Source organism: Zootoca vivipara, chromosome Z, assembly GCF_963506605.1.
Source record: "Zootoca vivipara chromosome Z, rZooViv1.1, whole genome shotgun sequence".
Lineage (NCBI taxonomy): Eukaryota > Metazoa > Chordata > Lepidosauria > Squamata > Lacertidae > Zootoca > Zootoca vivipara.
In genome coordinates this window covers 46,062,708-46,079,109 of record NC_083294.1, presented here as the reverse complement: position 1 = coordinate 46,079,109, position 16,402 = coordinate 46,062,708, and the positions used below count along the sequence as shown (strand labels likewise).

Below are 16,402 nucleotides of genomic sequence, written 5' to 3'. Positions count from 1 at the left end.
GCTGCTATGCCTAGGAGTAGGACAATTCAAGAAAGCAGAATGATGCATATGCTATGGCTATATATCAATAGAATCATAGAATTGTAGTCGGAAGGGACCACAAGGGTCATCTAGTCCAACCCCCTGCAATGCAGGAATTTTTCCCCAATGTGGGGCTTGAACCCACAACATGGTTGAAATATTATGCTGATATGCAGCAACGCCTCGGAGCCATCGAGACTGCGGCCCTGTCTTGCCTCGCCCTCGCCTGCCCTGCCACCCCCTCTCCCCTGCCCGACCCTCCCATCCTCTTGCTGCAGAGTTCCAGCTTCACAGCATCACCAGAGGCACCCACAAATATGAGGTATCCCTCTCTCTATTATTCCTTCCTTCCCTCCCTCTTCCATCCTTAATAAAATACTGGGGGGGGGGCAGATAAGCCCCACATAGAAAGCCCATCAAAATGGGGGGGGGTGACTCTTTCAAATACGGTATTTACCAGTAATTGGGGGGGGGAGGCACCTAGGCCTCTAGGATTTGGCTGCTATGCCTAGGAGTAGGACAATTCAAGAAAGCAGAATGATGCATATGCTATGGTAATATATCAATGGAATCATAGAATTGTAGTCGGAAGGGACCACAAGGGTCATCTAGTCCAACCCCCTGCAATGCAGGATTTTTCCCCCAAGGTGGGGCTTGAACCCAAAACATGGTTGAAATATTATGCTGATATGCAGCAACGCCTCAGAGCTGTCGTGACTGCGCTGTGCCTTCCCACGCCCTCACCCGCCCTGCCACCCCCTCTCGCCTGCCCGACCCTCCCGTCCTCTTGCTGCAGAGTTCCAGCATCACAGCGTCACCCAGAGGCACCCACAAATATGAGTTATCCCTCTCTCTATTTCTTCCTTCCTTCCTTCCCTCCCTCTTCCATTCTTAATAAAATATGGGGGGGCAGATAAGCCCCACATAGAAAGCCCATCAACATGGGGGGGATGACTCTTTCACATACGGTATTTACTAGTAATTGGGGGGGGGAGGCACCTAGGCCTCTAGGAGTTGGCTGCTATGCCTAGGAGTAGGACAATTCAAGAAAGCAGAATGATGCATATGCTATGGGTATATATCAATAGAATCATAGAATTGTAGTCGGAAGGGACCACAAGGGTCATCTAGTCCAACCCCCTGCAATGCAGGAATTTTTTCCTAAGGTGGGGCTTGAACCCACAACATGGTTGAAATATTATGCTGATATGCAGCAACGCCTCGGAGCCGTCGTGACTGCGGCCGTGCCTTGCCTTGCCCTCGCCCACCCTGTCACCCCCTCTTGCCTGCCCGACCCTCCCGTCCTCTCCAGCCAAGCAGGGTAGCCGCCGCCGTTGCCAGCCCCAGAAGCACAAGGTGGCCGCTGCCGCCGCTGCCGCCACCACGATGTCGTCAGGCCAGCTGGCCCTGTAGCCCCGCCCACGTTCCCACTTTGTGGCCCCGCCCCTGAATGATCATGGCTTGCCCCCCCCCCTAGTTTTGATCCTGGCTACGCCCTTGTTAAGGGGTGAGGAACAAGCCATGGATTCAAAAGAGTACTTTTCTCCTACCTCCCAAGCAGAGAACTCTCTCTCACCACCTGCCAACAGGCCATTTTAACTGGAGAGTGAAAACCTTGAACCTTCTGTGTGCAAAGCGAGCCTTCCATCTCTGAACTCATGCATCACCCAAAGAACAAGGGTGAAGCAGGACAAATGTTTGCCTAAATTTTGCAAATGCTGATTTATGTATGTATAGATGCCAATTGCTATTAATTGAAACAGGGAATAATTGCTATTAGTTGAAACATGAATCCAATAATACATCTCACCATAGCAGGAAAGATTGTGACCTGTGTGCCTACCCAACCTCATGTCCAAATAAAAGTCTCAATTGGCCCCTTAAAGACCCCTAGCAGTCTTCCCTTCTTAAGGTTCTTTGCACTGGTCTTGGACTGGACAGTTCCTCCAAAGATTGGATTGACCTCTGTAAATTTTCTTAACTATGAATGGGTGACTTCCCTCCTCGAGGCTCTTTGTCTTTAAACTGGATTCAGGACAGCATAGTTTTCCCTAAGCATGTTAAGAAAAAGCCCTGTTGGATGAGGCCAACTGCCCATCAAGTCCAGGGTCCTGTTCTCACAGCAAACGACCAGATTCCAGTGGGAAGTCCACCAATAGCAGGATTCAAGCACAAGAGCACTCTCCCTTCCCAGTGCGATTTCCAGCAACTGGCATTCAGAGGCAATACTGCCCCACCGGGCTCAACCTGTGCTCAGCCAGTGCCTACCAGGCTAGCAAGGTGACCCTGTAGGTTCCCAGGCTCCTCCTTTTCCTTAGTCTCACTATACACCCGACGCGCAGCGGCAATTAATTCAGCAGAGTTCTTCGTTTAAATAATGAAGACTTTATTAAATCATTGTTCTTCATAAAATATAGTTTCAGAAACACAGAGGCAAAGATGTTCATGACTGTCAGGTTACACAGAACTGGATGGATACTCAAGCCTAGAATGGCAGTTGACAGTTACACTTTGGCATTCGGGATTTGACAGTTACAGCCTGCCTTGCTGTCCCTGCTCCCATGTGTCTTTGTCGCATGACAACACCTGCACTGTACATTTCAAGCAGTATCATATCACTTTCCACCAAGAATTCTGGGAAATGTAGCTTCTTAAGGGTGCTAAGGTATTCCCGACCATTAGGTCGCAGACGACTCTGGGGTTGCGGCACTCATCTTGCTTTACTGGCCGAGGGAGCTGGTGTTTTTCCGCAGACAGCTTCTGGGTCATGTGGCCAGCATGATTAATCCGCTTCTGGCGAACCAGAGCAGTGCACGGAAACACTGTTTACCTTCCCGCTGGAGCGGTACCTATTTATCTACTTGCACTTTGATGTGCTTTCGAACTGCTAAGTGGGCAGGAGCTGGAACTGAGCAACGGGAGCTCACCCCGTCATGGGGATTCGAACCGCTGACCTTCTGATCGGCAAGCCCTAGGCTCTGCGGTTTACACCACAGCGCCACCCGTGTCCCAAGTGTGAGAGACCCCCTATCACCCTCTTGGAGCTACAATTCCCAAAGTGAATTAAAAGTCAATCCTCCTTCCAAGGAAACTCTGGGAAGGGAATAATGGAGGCTTTTAGCAGCGTCCTTAACAAGCTGCGGTTCTCAGGATCCTCTGGGGGAAGCCACAACTTCTGAAAGCCACACGATATGGCTTTAACGGTGTGGTGCAGATGAGACTCCAGGGTTGCCTTTGTAGAGCTGGGGGTGGGGGAGGGAAGAGGATGGGGACAAAACCAAAATTAGCTGTTTAGTTCCCTGTGTTTCCCTGTGAAACCACACAAGCTCCATAGTCCCATTAACAGAAACCCATTCTCTCTCCCTCACCCCCCTCACTTCGCTTTAGTAAGTGACAGTTAAAACACAATACACATCCGGCTGTATTAATTCCACTGCTTCAGATTACTGCCTTGCTGCCTGATTCTGGAGATAAACACCAGGGGTCCTGATGAGCTTTCGATTTTCTTCAAGGAAGGACATCTGTGCCCCACAATGTATTAAAAAAAAAATGGCACAAAATCACAAAGCTTGCCTCCTCTTCCTCCCTCCAAGCAAACATTTGTAAAACTGTGGATCTGTCACCCTCCTGCTGTGTAGAGATAGGAATCAAAAGAGACAGGCCAGAGAGGCGGTCAGATTAATTAGGCCTGTGCATGTCATCTCCGCAGAGCAGAAGGGCACATGGGTCAAGGGGTTGGGGGAGCCTGTCCCAGGGCACCAAGTGGGAACAATCAGGAGTTCCTCCTACAGTACAGATGCCTTCTCACTAGGAGGTCCGTTCTGCACAATATAATAATTGGGCCTTTAATGTGGTGGCACCTACCCCCCTGGAATTCCCTCCCATCACACAGAATCATAAAATTGTAGATTTGGAAGGGACCCACAATGGCCATCTAGTCCAACCCCCTGCAATGCAGCAATAAAGATTAGTATAATATTAATTAGCATAAATAGTTCCTATTGGATATACTGTATTATTTTTCACAAACTTTTCACTTCTTAAGCCCCTTTCTACTCCCTTTCAACCCCTCTGGAGAATCCCATCAATCCCAAGAAACCCTGCTAAGTGGACCATTGGTCTGACTCAGCAAAAGCTAAGTGGAACATTGGTTTGAGCTAAGTGGACCATTGGTCTGACTCAGCAAAAAGCAGCCTCCCACATTCCCCTAAGAATAGAACACTGACACAAACAGATTGGTCTTGAGTACCCACAGGGGAAGGGGAAGGGCCTGATGGATCTTCCCAGGAACAGCATTCCACCCAAATACCTTGGTGCCAGCACCAAAAAGGCTCCGTCACTAATGTCCACTCACTGTACCTCTAACAGTGAAGTGGAAGCAGAACAAAGACTCCAATATAACCCTTAAAGCAGGGGCAGGTTCACCCAGACAGGGGCAGGACCACTGAGGGCTTTCAGAGTCAACACTAGCACTATGAATTGTGCTTGAGAGTGAACACCTAGACAATGAAGCTGGCATAAAATCAGGTATGATGTGACTCTTGGAACTCTGTATTCTGGTTTCACTCATCATGGTAGTGTCCAGGACATTGAAACCCCACACCCAGCCACTATTATGAAATGCCATTTATTTCCATAGCCCAGAAATTAAATACTGGGAAAATCTGTGAAAAAGAGCACACCTTCACCAAGTCGAAGAAATACAAAGAGCTGAAACCTGATTAAAATTAATTCCAGCTGCAAGGAGGACTTCACTTTTAATCATTCTGATTCAAGGTTACTAATAGTTTTCTGCCCCTTCTACATAATTAAAGAGGGACTTTATCCCAAGCAAAATGTCAATTTGAGTTTCAGCCCACAGAAAGTAATTTATTTGCATGTTCAATGAACAAACCAATTTTCAGGGGCTAGGCTTCAATTAGACAGACTCATGCATCATGGATAAAGGTAGATACCAGCACTTAAAGGTCAGGAAGTATGGAGCTCTCTCAGAGAAGAATGCCAAACTCCTGGTTTTCGAGAGCCCTTGAGCTCTCCAGTCCCAGTCAATAACGCCCTTAACCAGGAGTGTCTTCCTCAGGAAAGGGCAGCAAGTGCACAATGCAATGCACGAACATTAGCTCAACAACACAAGAGCCATAACCAAGCTCAGCTTAATAGTACTTAAGTGGAAGATTTGTTTAGTTTCAAGTAATCTTTCTCACTCCTACTTATCCAAGAGCAATAATCACTCTTTCATGTGCCCCCTCCTTGAGAGGTCCAGAGGGTGGCAACACGAAAACGGGCCTTTTCTGCAGTGGCTCCCCGACTGTGGGATGCTCTCCCCAGGGAAGTTCGCCTGGCGCCTTCATCACACACCTTTCGGCACCAGGCAAAAACGTTCCTTTTTAACCAGGCCTTTGGGTGATCTGATTGACATCCTATACTCTTTTAAAATGAACCACCCTAAGACGCCTGCTTCTCGGGAGAAAAGCAATGACAAACCTAGACAGCATCTTAAAAAGCAGAGACATCACCTTGCCGACAAAGGTCCGTATAGTTAAAGCTATGGTTTTCCCAGTAGTGATGTATGGAAGTGAGAGCTGGACCATAAAGAAGGCTGAGCGCCGAAGAATTGATGCTTTTGAGTTGTGGTGCTGGAGGAGACTCTTGAGAGTCCCATGGACTGCAAGAAGATCAAACCTATCTTCTCATGAGAAGAGAAGAGAAGAATCCTTGGAAAAGACCCTGATGTTGGGAAAGATTGAGGGCACAAGGAGAAGGGGACGACAGAGGACGAGATGGTTGGACAGTGTTCTCGAAGCTACGAACATGAGTTTGACCAAACTGAGGGAGGCAGTGCAAGACAGGAGTGCCTGGTGTGCTCTGGTCCATGGGGTCACGAAGAGTCGGACACGACTAAACGACTAAACAACAACAACAAAGACCTCTGGTATAGGGTGGTATAATAATAATAATAATAATAATAATGATGATAGGTTGCAAATTGGAAGCAAAGCAATGCACATGTAGCATCTCTAAGACAACATAACAAAACTGATGGAAGATGCCACATATGGAACCATCTACACCCAGAACATCAAATCAAATTGCATGCAGTTCAAACAGCAAAATGCTTGTTGAAATAATTAGGTCTCAATAGTCCTGGGGAAAGTAGCCAGTGATGTTGTCAAGTGGGTCTGCCCTGGGTGTTCTGCATCTACGGTTGTTGAGTGGAGTTGGCACCCATCTATCTTGAGAGACCATGGAATACACCTCCGGGGGCGAATTCAAACCACTGCTATCTCACAAGCACACCTACTGAATGCCAGATCAGTAGCAAACAATGCTATATAGGGTTGTGCTTACCTGACCCTGCAGTCTGCTGCCATTGCAGTTTGCCGAGAGTGAGAGATGGTGGTGAGGCAGATACAGTGCCCAGCCAGGTCTGGGAACAATGGGTTGGGCTAGGGAAACTTGCGCACAAATCTCCACCCAGTGATGCAGACCACCAATATTGGCCAGTTACACTCTCCCAACCTCACAGGAAAAACAGCAAAGGATCTGGTGTGATCTTAGAGACCAAACAGATTTATTGTGTCGTAAGGTTTAATGGACTGCAGTCCACTTCATCAGCTGCTGTCATGAAGGTAAAATGGGTGGGGGGTATCAGTGCATGCTTCCTGCAGCACCTTGGACAATGGGCAAGCTAAAAGACATAGATCAATAAACACACCTGTGCCTGGATGCTACTGTTTTGCACAGATTTTTTGGGGGTGGGGTGGGTGGGTTCATAAAAGCAAATGTTCCTCCTAACTCTCCCCTCAACATATATGCGCATAGAAATCTAGCACCTCAAAGACATGGGACTCTAGACTAGCCTTCTGCCTTGAAGAGCTAGTCTTCGACATGCAGGAATCCTTTATTTTGGGGCAAAGGAACATTCAATGCAGTAAGCCCCATGGGCCACCTGAAGTGGTACAGACAAGTGAAAATTCACCTGTCTTAAACCTGCCTATCATATACAGGAAACTTGACTATCACAAAAAAAGGTGTGAAAAATGGGAAGCCAGGAGAGAAGGAAGGAAGGAGTTCTAGGCAATGGCAGGAGCTGGAAATTGTAGAGTAAATAATGACCTCATACCAGCTGTTTTATGCCCTATTGATCAGCCAAGCAGTTTATGAAAAACAAAGTTTCATAAACAGACAGCAAGGTCTCCCTGTGGAAGCTTCCAACAACTGAAGTGGGCAACACACTCACTCCTCCTCCTCCTCCTCCTCCTCAATCTGGCTGATTGCCCCAGTCACTCTGGGCTGCTTCCAACATTATATACAATAACACAGCAGGAACAGGAACACAACAGAAGAGAACAGAATGCATTAGAAGTCTCTTGATACACTCTCTCACACACATGAAAGAACAGAATCTATTTGATCCTGCCAGATTGCCGCCTTTTTCTTGAGAGGCAGAGAGCAAACGCCTGTGAGGTCAGGGTCCTTTGGCACCAAAAAGAGTAGCCTCTGTCGACAAACAAACTGGACAGCTGGTCGGCCTTTTAGTGGCATCCAAAATCTGCCACCTGAGACAGCTGCCTCGGATCCCTCTCAGTAGCGCAGGCCCTGGCATAAATGACCCATGGATGCTCAGTAGCGCAGGCCCTGGGATAAATGACCCATGGATTTTCTGGGGGTGTGGAGAAGAAAGATCTTGGAGCAACCCAACTATAGCCAGGCAAAGCATGTGGAAATGAGGCCAGTGCCTATCCCCTCATCTGGCCCACCTCCCCTTCTGCGGCCACCCTTGCATTGAATTTGAGACAGTATGTGACCCTCAGGAATGGACCTTTCCCCTTGTACTTTGGAAAAGCATTGTGGGTGATGATGGCACGGAATAAGTAAACAGCAAAAGAAGCAAGATGGAAGAACCCACAGCCTATGGAAAGGCTGTGAGTGCCTGACAGGCAAAACCTTCACCCTGAAATCAAAGAGAACTAGGGCTCTTCTGTTTGGTGGGTGGAATTCACAGGAAGACAGGACCAATGACGCTGAAAGATGGAAGAGCCAGAGAACTTCTTCAACAAAGAGCACAGTTAAACTATGGCACTCACTCCCACAGGAGGCAGTGATGGCCCCCAAACTGAATGGAGATAGATACACCCACATGCAGTGAATGCATAAATAAAATATATCTGACACTGTAAGCAGAATAATAATACAACTTAGTGCAAAACCATTGAGCGAATCTTTGGAGCCTTCCCTGAATACCTGAAAGTGATGGAGCCTGTCTGTGCTGGTCCAAGGGTAAACTGAGAGGCGAGGTCCAGGGCCGGTCCAAAGTCTAGGGAATCCACAAGAGGTCAGTCCAATGAAGCTGAGGCAGGGTGCAGGGCAGGAGACCAGGCGAGGTCAGGAGAAGGAACACAAGGCAGGTCAGTTCTGGAGCACAGGCAGGATCTGGCAATCAGCAAGGTTGCTCCCGCAACCTGGGCGGTGTCTAACCGCGTTTTATCTCTGGCGAGGTAATGGCCAGTCCCGATCCCCCGATGACTCACCACCCTGCCTCGCCTGAAGGCAAGCACTCCTCCTGCGAGTACTCAGGTCTCTCTCAGCCCTGAGTCTCTGCAGCTCAGGAGACGCTGGAGGGTTACTGGACCCAGGAGCCACCTCAGCCTCTCCTGGCCCAGCCGGTCGTGGAGCAGCTGTTGGCAATGAGGTATTCTCAGCACCTGGAGCCAGGACAGGCTCAGGCCCCTGACTCGGCCCAGCTGGTGTTTGTTGCAGGGGAACCTAAGCAGACGGACGCTCTTCAGGAACAGGCCCCAAACTAGGTTCAGCCGATGTCCCAGGCTGCGATTCCTCCGGCTCAGAGTCTGAGCCCGAGTCCCAGGCCATCACGCTGTCAATATTATTCCAAAGGTGTGAATCTGCTGCAGAAATGGCCTTTCCCCTTCCCTCAGCAACCTAGCCGGCTCCTCAGATGGCTCACCAGAACTGTGGCAGAACTGCAACTCCCACCATTCTTGGCCAATGGCTATGCTGGACCAAGGCTGATGGGAACCGTAGTTCCAACTGTATCAGGCTGCCCACTCCTGACTCTACTCAGACCAGCAGCACATCTCCAGTCTTTCAAACAGTGCTCTCTTTCTCTGTGCCTTTCAGCACCACGGAGACTGAACATGGAACCACGTGCAATCAAAGCAAGCCCTCTTATATCCTCTTCAAGCTATCACTATCACCAGTCACAGAAACATATGCTGGCCCACTGAGAATGCCCAGGGATTTGTTTGCATAGAAAAGGGATTGATATCTCAGGACAACAGCTCCTCCTCTGGAATTGAATACTAAGCTTGACAACTCAAGGAAAAGAAAACATCTGATACACGGGAAAATATGCAAAGGTTACTGGTGCTACACGATGCTGCAGAATGCAAAGCACGAAAAAAAATTCATTGCATTTATCTGGGAGTGAATTCATTTTATCAGAGGCTTTTGCTATCCGTCCTGGCCTCATACTAGACATACGGTAAGTGGTAGATCTGTTCGGTTTCCTTGCAGCTTGCTCAATACAAACACAGTAATTGCCTCGTGGTCATAACAGTGTTCAATCTGAACTATTAGAAAGCAAGGGTACTAACATTTCAACCTAAGGATTTGGTCACAAAAGGGAAAGCCTTAATTCTGAAAATTGGTACTCTGACTTCCCCCACTGACTAAGGAAACTGTAGGTGGCCAGTTCAGGTCAGGGTGGATTCTTTCATCTCAGGTGATACTTTAATGAGCAAAGTTTTTTTAAAAAAGAAAAAGAAGAGAAGACCCCTTTGCTGTTCATTTTGATGTGAGGGCATCCAGTGCCCCTCCTTAGACTCTCATCTATGGTGGAATAATAATAATAATAATAATAATAATAATAATAATAATAATAATAATAATAATAAATTATTATACCCCACCCATCTGGCTGGGTTTCCCAACTTCCCTAAACAGGGTTGCCTTCAGTTGTCTTTTAAAAGTAAAATAGTTGCTTATTGCCTTAACATCTGCTAGGAGGGCGTTCCACTGGGCAGGCACCACTACAGAGAAGGCCCTCCATCTGGTTCCCTGTACTGCGAGGGAACTGCCAGAAGGCTCTTGGCGCTGGACCTCAGTGTCTGGGCAGAACGATGGGGGTGGAGACGCTCCTTCAGGTTGTTTAGGGCTTTAAAGGTCAGCACCAACACTTTGAATTCTGCTCGGAAGCGTACTGGGAGCTAATGAAGATCTTTCAGGACCGGTGTTATATGGTCTCAGCGCCCGCTGCCAGTCACCTGTCTAGCTGCCGCATTCTGGATTAGTTGTAGTTTCCGGGTCACCTTCAAAGGTAGCCCCACGTAGAGCGCATGGCAGTAGTCCAAGCGGGAGATAACTAGAGCATGTACCACTCTGGCGAGACAGTCTGCAGGCAGGTAGGGTCTTAGCCTGCGTACCAGATGGAGCTGATAAACAGCTGCCCTGGACACAGAATTGACCTGCGCCTCCATGGACAGCTGTGAGTCCAGAATGACTCCCAGGCTGCGCACCTGGTCCTTCAGGGGCACAGTTACCCCATTCAGGACCAGGGAGTCCTCCACACCTGCCCGCCTCCTGTCCCCCACAAACAGTACTTCTGTCTTGTCAGGATTCAACCTCAATCTGTTAGCTGCCATCCATCCTCCAACCGCCTCCAAGCACTCACACAGGACCTTCACAGCCTTCACTGGTTCTGATTTGAAAGAGAGGTAGAGCTGGGTATCATCCACATACTGATGAACACCCAGCCCAAACCCCCTGATGATCTCTCCCAGCAGCTACATGTAGATGTTAAAAAGCATGGGGGGGAGGATTCAGGGTAGAACAGCAGCAAAAGATGCAGTAAAAGGCAGCTTCATCGTACAGCTTTCAGCAAAAGCTGAAGACACAACTTTATGCTAACCTTTGGCATCCGAGAGAGATATTTTTAAGACCCATCTTATTTTTGTGACTGCGTAGGGTGAAGGGCTGGTCAACAGCAACATGACATTTTCAACCTTGCTTTCACTCAGATAGTTTTAACGATAAATTTCATCACTTTATTTTATTTTATGTAAACCACTTAAGAGTTGTTTGTTTGTTTGCTTGCTTGCTTACAATTCAGCATTACAAAAATTCTGCAAAATAAATGAAATGAAACAAACTTGCCCCACTTAGATTTCTTTTTTTTGGGGGGGGGGGGGAGACCGCTCACTTCAACAAGCATGCAAGCAGTTAATCACACACATACATATGCACACCTTAGAGCGAAAGCACCTTAGTGTGTCCGTGATGTGGCTTAAGCCACCCTGATTAGTGAGCACTACGACACGATTCCAACTCCAATGACGCACCTCCCCACAAGGCCAATTGCGTGTTCGTCACAAAGCACACAGGCCTTCCAGTTCATTAGCACCTCATGTTATTAATGGCCTGTCTCGCCAGCTGTACATCAAATTGCCTGCTGCTTAATTTCATACAGTATCTCAACCTTCTTTCTCCTGCTCCCCAGATTCCACAAGCAAGCAGGGGGGCAAACCCTTGATGTTAACTCAAATAAATTTCTTGCCGTTAAAAAAGAAGGAAAGAAGTAACGATGCACCGTCTCTGTCTCCTACATGGTGGGGAGATGCTATTTATTTATATAGGAAGCAAAGGCCTCCAACAGCATCACACACAGTATTCAATTACGGGTATCAATATAAAGGAGGATTTCATGCAGTTGCTTAATTAAGTCTCTGAGGCTCTGCTAAGCTTGTGGGGTGTTTTGTTTTGTTTTGGCTACCTGGGCTCCCAGTGAGTTAATCATGCTGTGCAAGACAGGCTGAAAACCTTTTGCAATTCGGGGGGGGGGGCGCTCTGGGTTATAAGGCCTTTAACACTGTTCCCCATCACAGGAGCAGAGGAAGCTGCTTTATACAGAGTCAGACTGTCAGAGCATCTAGTTTGATAGTGTCTACTCCAGGAGTCAGCAAACTTTTTCAGCAGGGGGCCGGTCCACTGTCCCTCAGACCTTGTGGGAGGCCGGACTATATTTTGGAGGGGGGGGGGAATCAACGGATTCCTATGCCCCACAAATAATGCAGAGATGCATTTTAAATAAAAGGACACATTCTACTCATGTAAAAACACGCTGATTCCCAGACAGTCCATGGGCCGGATTTAGAAGGTGATTGGGCCAGATCCGGCCCCTTAGTTTGCCAACCCATGGTCTACTCTTACTGGAAGCAGCTGTCTAGTATTTCAGGCAGGGAGTCTCTCACAGCTCTACCAGGGGTTGCTCTCAGTGATGCTCAGCCACTGAGCTATGGCCCTTCCCCAGTGATCATCACCACACAAACTGGGGAGAATTCAGCTGGTTCTTATAAAGGTCTGCAGCCAGGAGTCAAACATCCACTTGCCGTGGCAAGTGTTACACTGCCTTTTAGCGAGTGTATGAAGAACAGCCCCAGCCATCCTCTCCAAATCAGAGCTAAGGAATGGGGGTGGATAGGTGGGGGCTGGTCCTGGAGTTGTGCTGTACTTAGCAGTGCAGAGCACCTATGGGGGAGACCCACCCACCCACCTTCAAGCTACAGAAGGCACCTGGTGATTCTATGGGTGCACAGCTGCCAGCATTGTGTGGGAATGTTCAGGGAGGCAGGAGAGGATATGTTGTTTCATGATATTTTGCCTAACTTGCGTTAGCAAGTTCTATATCTAAGCAGAGTTTAAACAGTCCCCTTTTAAACGCGCAGCGGTTTGCTTGTTGCAGGCTGGTTTTAGCCTCTAAATATATAGGATTCCTGGTAAGATCCCCTCTTGTCCCTCTTAAAAAGAATAAACACGACAATCTTATCAAGGTCAATATAAATGTAGTTTACTCATATTCATTCAGTTCACAGTTGGATCCCTGAAGGCAGATTTATGTTACAAAAGTATATACATATGTGGAACTATCCCATAAGGATATTTCTGCAAACAAAATGGAAAAGAGCCAAGAGAGAGAGAGAGAGAGATGTGCTCCCTGACTTACTCTTGTTCCCTGGGCAGAGAGAGGTGGATGAGACCACACCTTCCTCTAGTCACATGCAGAGGAAGTTTGCTCAGGAGAAAACAGGAAGCATCCCCTAGCACATTGGTCGGCAAACTAAGGCCTGTGGGCTGGATCAGGCCCAATTGCCTTCTAGATCTGGCCCACAGACAGTCTGGGAGGAAGCGCGGGGATCGCCAGCGTGCACGTGTTCTTTCCCTCTCCCTCCTTCTTCCTCCCACAATGGCACTTTTCTCCTCAGGGGCAGAGCAATCTTGTCCCATGCCAGGCGCCGTCAGGAGTTAGGCTCGTCCGCCTGCCCACCTCAGCAGGGCAGCTGTGAAGAAGGTGTGTGACGCTGGCTGCCAGCCACTGCTGTGTTTTCCTCCTGCTCCTCCTCCCTCTCCCTCAGTCCACCCTTCCTTCCTTCTCCGTGCCCCTTCCTCACACATTTTCTTTGTCGCTCGCTCGCTCGCTCCCTCCCTCCTTCATCCCTCCCTTGGTGTTCAGGTGGGTTGTTGCTGTGGCCACTGCTTGTGGGTTGGCAGGCGGCTCTGTCTGCTTCTTCGCGGTGCCTCTCGGGAAGCAGCAGCAGCAGGCTGTGGGTAAAAGTTCCGGCCATGCCCCGGTTCCCCTACCTCCGTCCGCAGCTCCTCTGCCAGGGCTGCAGCTTCTGTCTTCGCCACCTAACGCAGCCTCCTACCCTGCCAGGGCACCTGACTGGCTGAAGAAGCCCAACTGGAGCTATTGGGATGACAACTGGGACAGGTAAAGCGAAGCATCTTCAGGCTTCTTTGCGGGCGGGCGAAAATCATTCATTCCCCCCCCCCCAAAAATAGTCGTCCCCCCAAGGTCTGAAGAACAGTTTACTGGCTCCCTGCTAAAAAAAGTTTGCTGACCCATGCCCTAGCATGTCCACTCTAGGAATGTTGTACTTGACTACTATGCATTCCACATCCCACACATTCTCCAGCACAGCAATTCTTGTGTTCAGCAACCCGGGCTCGAACAACATCATGCTCAGACTACTGCATTGTGCTTTACCTGCGGCTACCCATGAAGACTGCCCAGAAGCCACTGGGCTCAATTCAAGGTTTTCGGTCTGACGTATTAAGTCAAGCATCCCCAAACTGCGGCCCTCCAGATGTTTTGGCCTACAACTCCCATGATCCCTAACAGGACCAGTGGTCGGGGAAGATGGGAATTGTAGTCCAAAACATCTGGAGGGCCGAAGTTTGGGGATGCCTGCACTAAGTCCTGAACATCTTGGGAGCCCAAACACCTGACAAAAGTTCATTTCACGTAACTTTGTTTAGAAGGGTATCTGTACTGTTTGCTTTGGAACTTTCTTTCTAATCAGACCAGAGACCTCCTTTAGAAATAAAATAGAAGCTCAGAGCACCAACAAAGGCCTTTCACGGGCCCCATGGCACCTGGCAGGTTTGTGATCCCCAGCTTTGCAGTTTTTAAGAGTGCCAAAAGTCTCTAAGCACAACTCAACCTGACGCCAAGAAGTTGACCCAAATGGGGTCCTTAACCCTCCAACTAATAAAAAAAGAGAAGGCAGAAGAAAGGCTGGGGGTGTAATTGGTTTAAAAATGTGGAACAGAAGAGCAGTGTGGGCTGCAGAAGTAGTGGCGGTTTTCTTGCCCTTCTGGATCAAGCCATATCTGAAAATACAGTGGTACCTCTGGTTAAGAACTTAATCCGTTCCGGAGGTCCGTTCTTAACCTGAAACTGTTCTTAACCTGAGGTACCACTTTAGATAGTGGGGCCTCCCGCTGCCGCCGCCACATGATTTCTGTTCTCATCCTGAAGCAAAGTTCTTAACCTGAGATTAGCAGAGTCTGTAACCTGAAGCGTCTGTAACCTGAAGCGTCTGTAACCCGAGGTACCCCTGTACTTACAGCGGGGACTATAAAATTCTGTCGAAATCCAATTGGCCTCACTTTTTATCACACTTTAGTTCCTGTCCGTTTGCTGAAACAGACTCTGCCCCTGTATCTGATTACCTGGGGATCTGATGCAGCTGACCAGGCAACCTATCATAAGAAACAAAACAAACCCGTGAAACCAAAAACTGGGCAACACGTGACCAAATTCAAACGAACAGAATATATTTACAATATATGTAATATCAAAAACAGGACTAGAAACTAGAAACTTACAAGCCTGGTAGATGAAGGGAATGCTGTGGATATAGCCTATCTTGATTTCAGCAAGGCCTTTGACAAGGTGCCCCATGATATTCTTGTAAAGAAGCTGGTAAAATGCGGGCTAGACAATGCTACCATTCAATGGATTTGTAACTGGCTGACTGACCGAACCCAAAGGGTGCTCATCAATGGCTCCTCTTCATCCTGGAGAGAAGTGACTAGTGGGGTGCTACAGGGTTCTGTCTTGGGCCTAGTCTTATTCAACATCTTTATCAATGACTTGGATGATGGGCTTGAGGGCATCCTGAGCAAGTTTGTAGATGACACCAAATTGGGAGGGGTGGCTAATACCCCAGAGGACAGGATCACAATTCAAAATGACCTTAACAGATTAGACAACTGGGCCAAAGCAAACAAGATAAATTTTAACAGGGGGAAATGTAAAGTACTACACTTGGGCACAAATACAGGATGGGTGACACCTGGCTTGAGAGCAGTACATGTGAAAAGGATCTAGGAGTCTTGGTAGATCACAAACTTGACATGAGTCAACAGTGTGATGTAGCAGCTAAAAAAGCCAATGTAATTCTGGACTACATCAATAGAAGTATAGCATCTAGATCAAGGGAAGTAATAGTACCACTGTATTCCGCTCTGGTCAGACCTCACCTGGAATACTGTGTCCAGTTCTAGGCACCACAGTTCAAGAAGGATACTGACAAGCTGGAACTTGTCCAGAGGAGGGCAACCAAAATGGTCAAAGGCCTGGAAACGATGCCTTATGAGGAATGGCTTAGGGAGCTGGGTATGTTTAGCCTGGAGAAGAGAAGGTTAAGGGGTGATATGATAGCCATGTTCAAATATATTAAAGGATGCCATATAGAGGAGGGAGAAAGGTTGTTTTCTGCTGCTCCGGAGAAGCGGACACGGAACAATGGATTCAAGCTACAAGAAGGAAGATTCCACCTAAACATTAGGAAGAACTTCCTGACAGTAAAAGCTGTTCGGCAGTGGAATTTGTTGCCATGGAGTGTGGTGGAGTCTCCTTCATTGGAGGTTTTTAAGCAGAAGCTTGACAGCCATCTGTCAGGAATGCTTTGATGGTGTTTCCTGCTTGGCAGGGGGTTGGACTGGATGGCCCTTGTGATCTCTTCCAACTCTATGATTCTATGAACTGAACATAACTAATATAATTCACATGAAAACAAAT

At 48.1% G+C, this 16,402-nt stretch overlaps 1 protein-coding gene across 2 annotated transcripts in view; it reads right to left on the bottom strand.

The window, feature by feature from the left end:
• HS6ST2 (heparan sulfate 6-O-sulfotransferase 2) overlaps positions 1 to 16,402 on the bottom strand; it is a 163,494-nt gene that overhangs the window by 68,566 nt on the left and 78,526 nt on the right. The window contains exon 2 of one of the 2 annotated variants that reach the window (XM_060270468.1): positions 1,535 to 8,371. The exons of the other annotated variant lie outside the window; for it this stretch is intronic. Coding sequence (XP_060126451.1) covers positions 7,723 to 8,371 — 649 coding nt within the window. The 3' untranslated portion in view covers positions 1,535 to 7,722. Of the gene's footprint in view, positions 1 to 1,534; positions 8,372 to 16,402 lie in introns of those variants that run through there. 2 annotated transcript variants of the gene reach the window in all.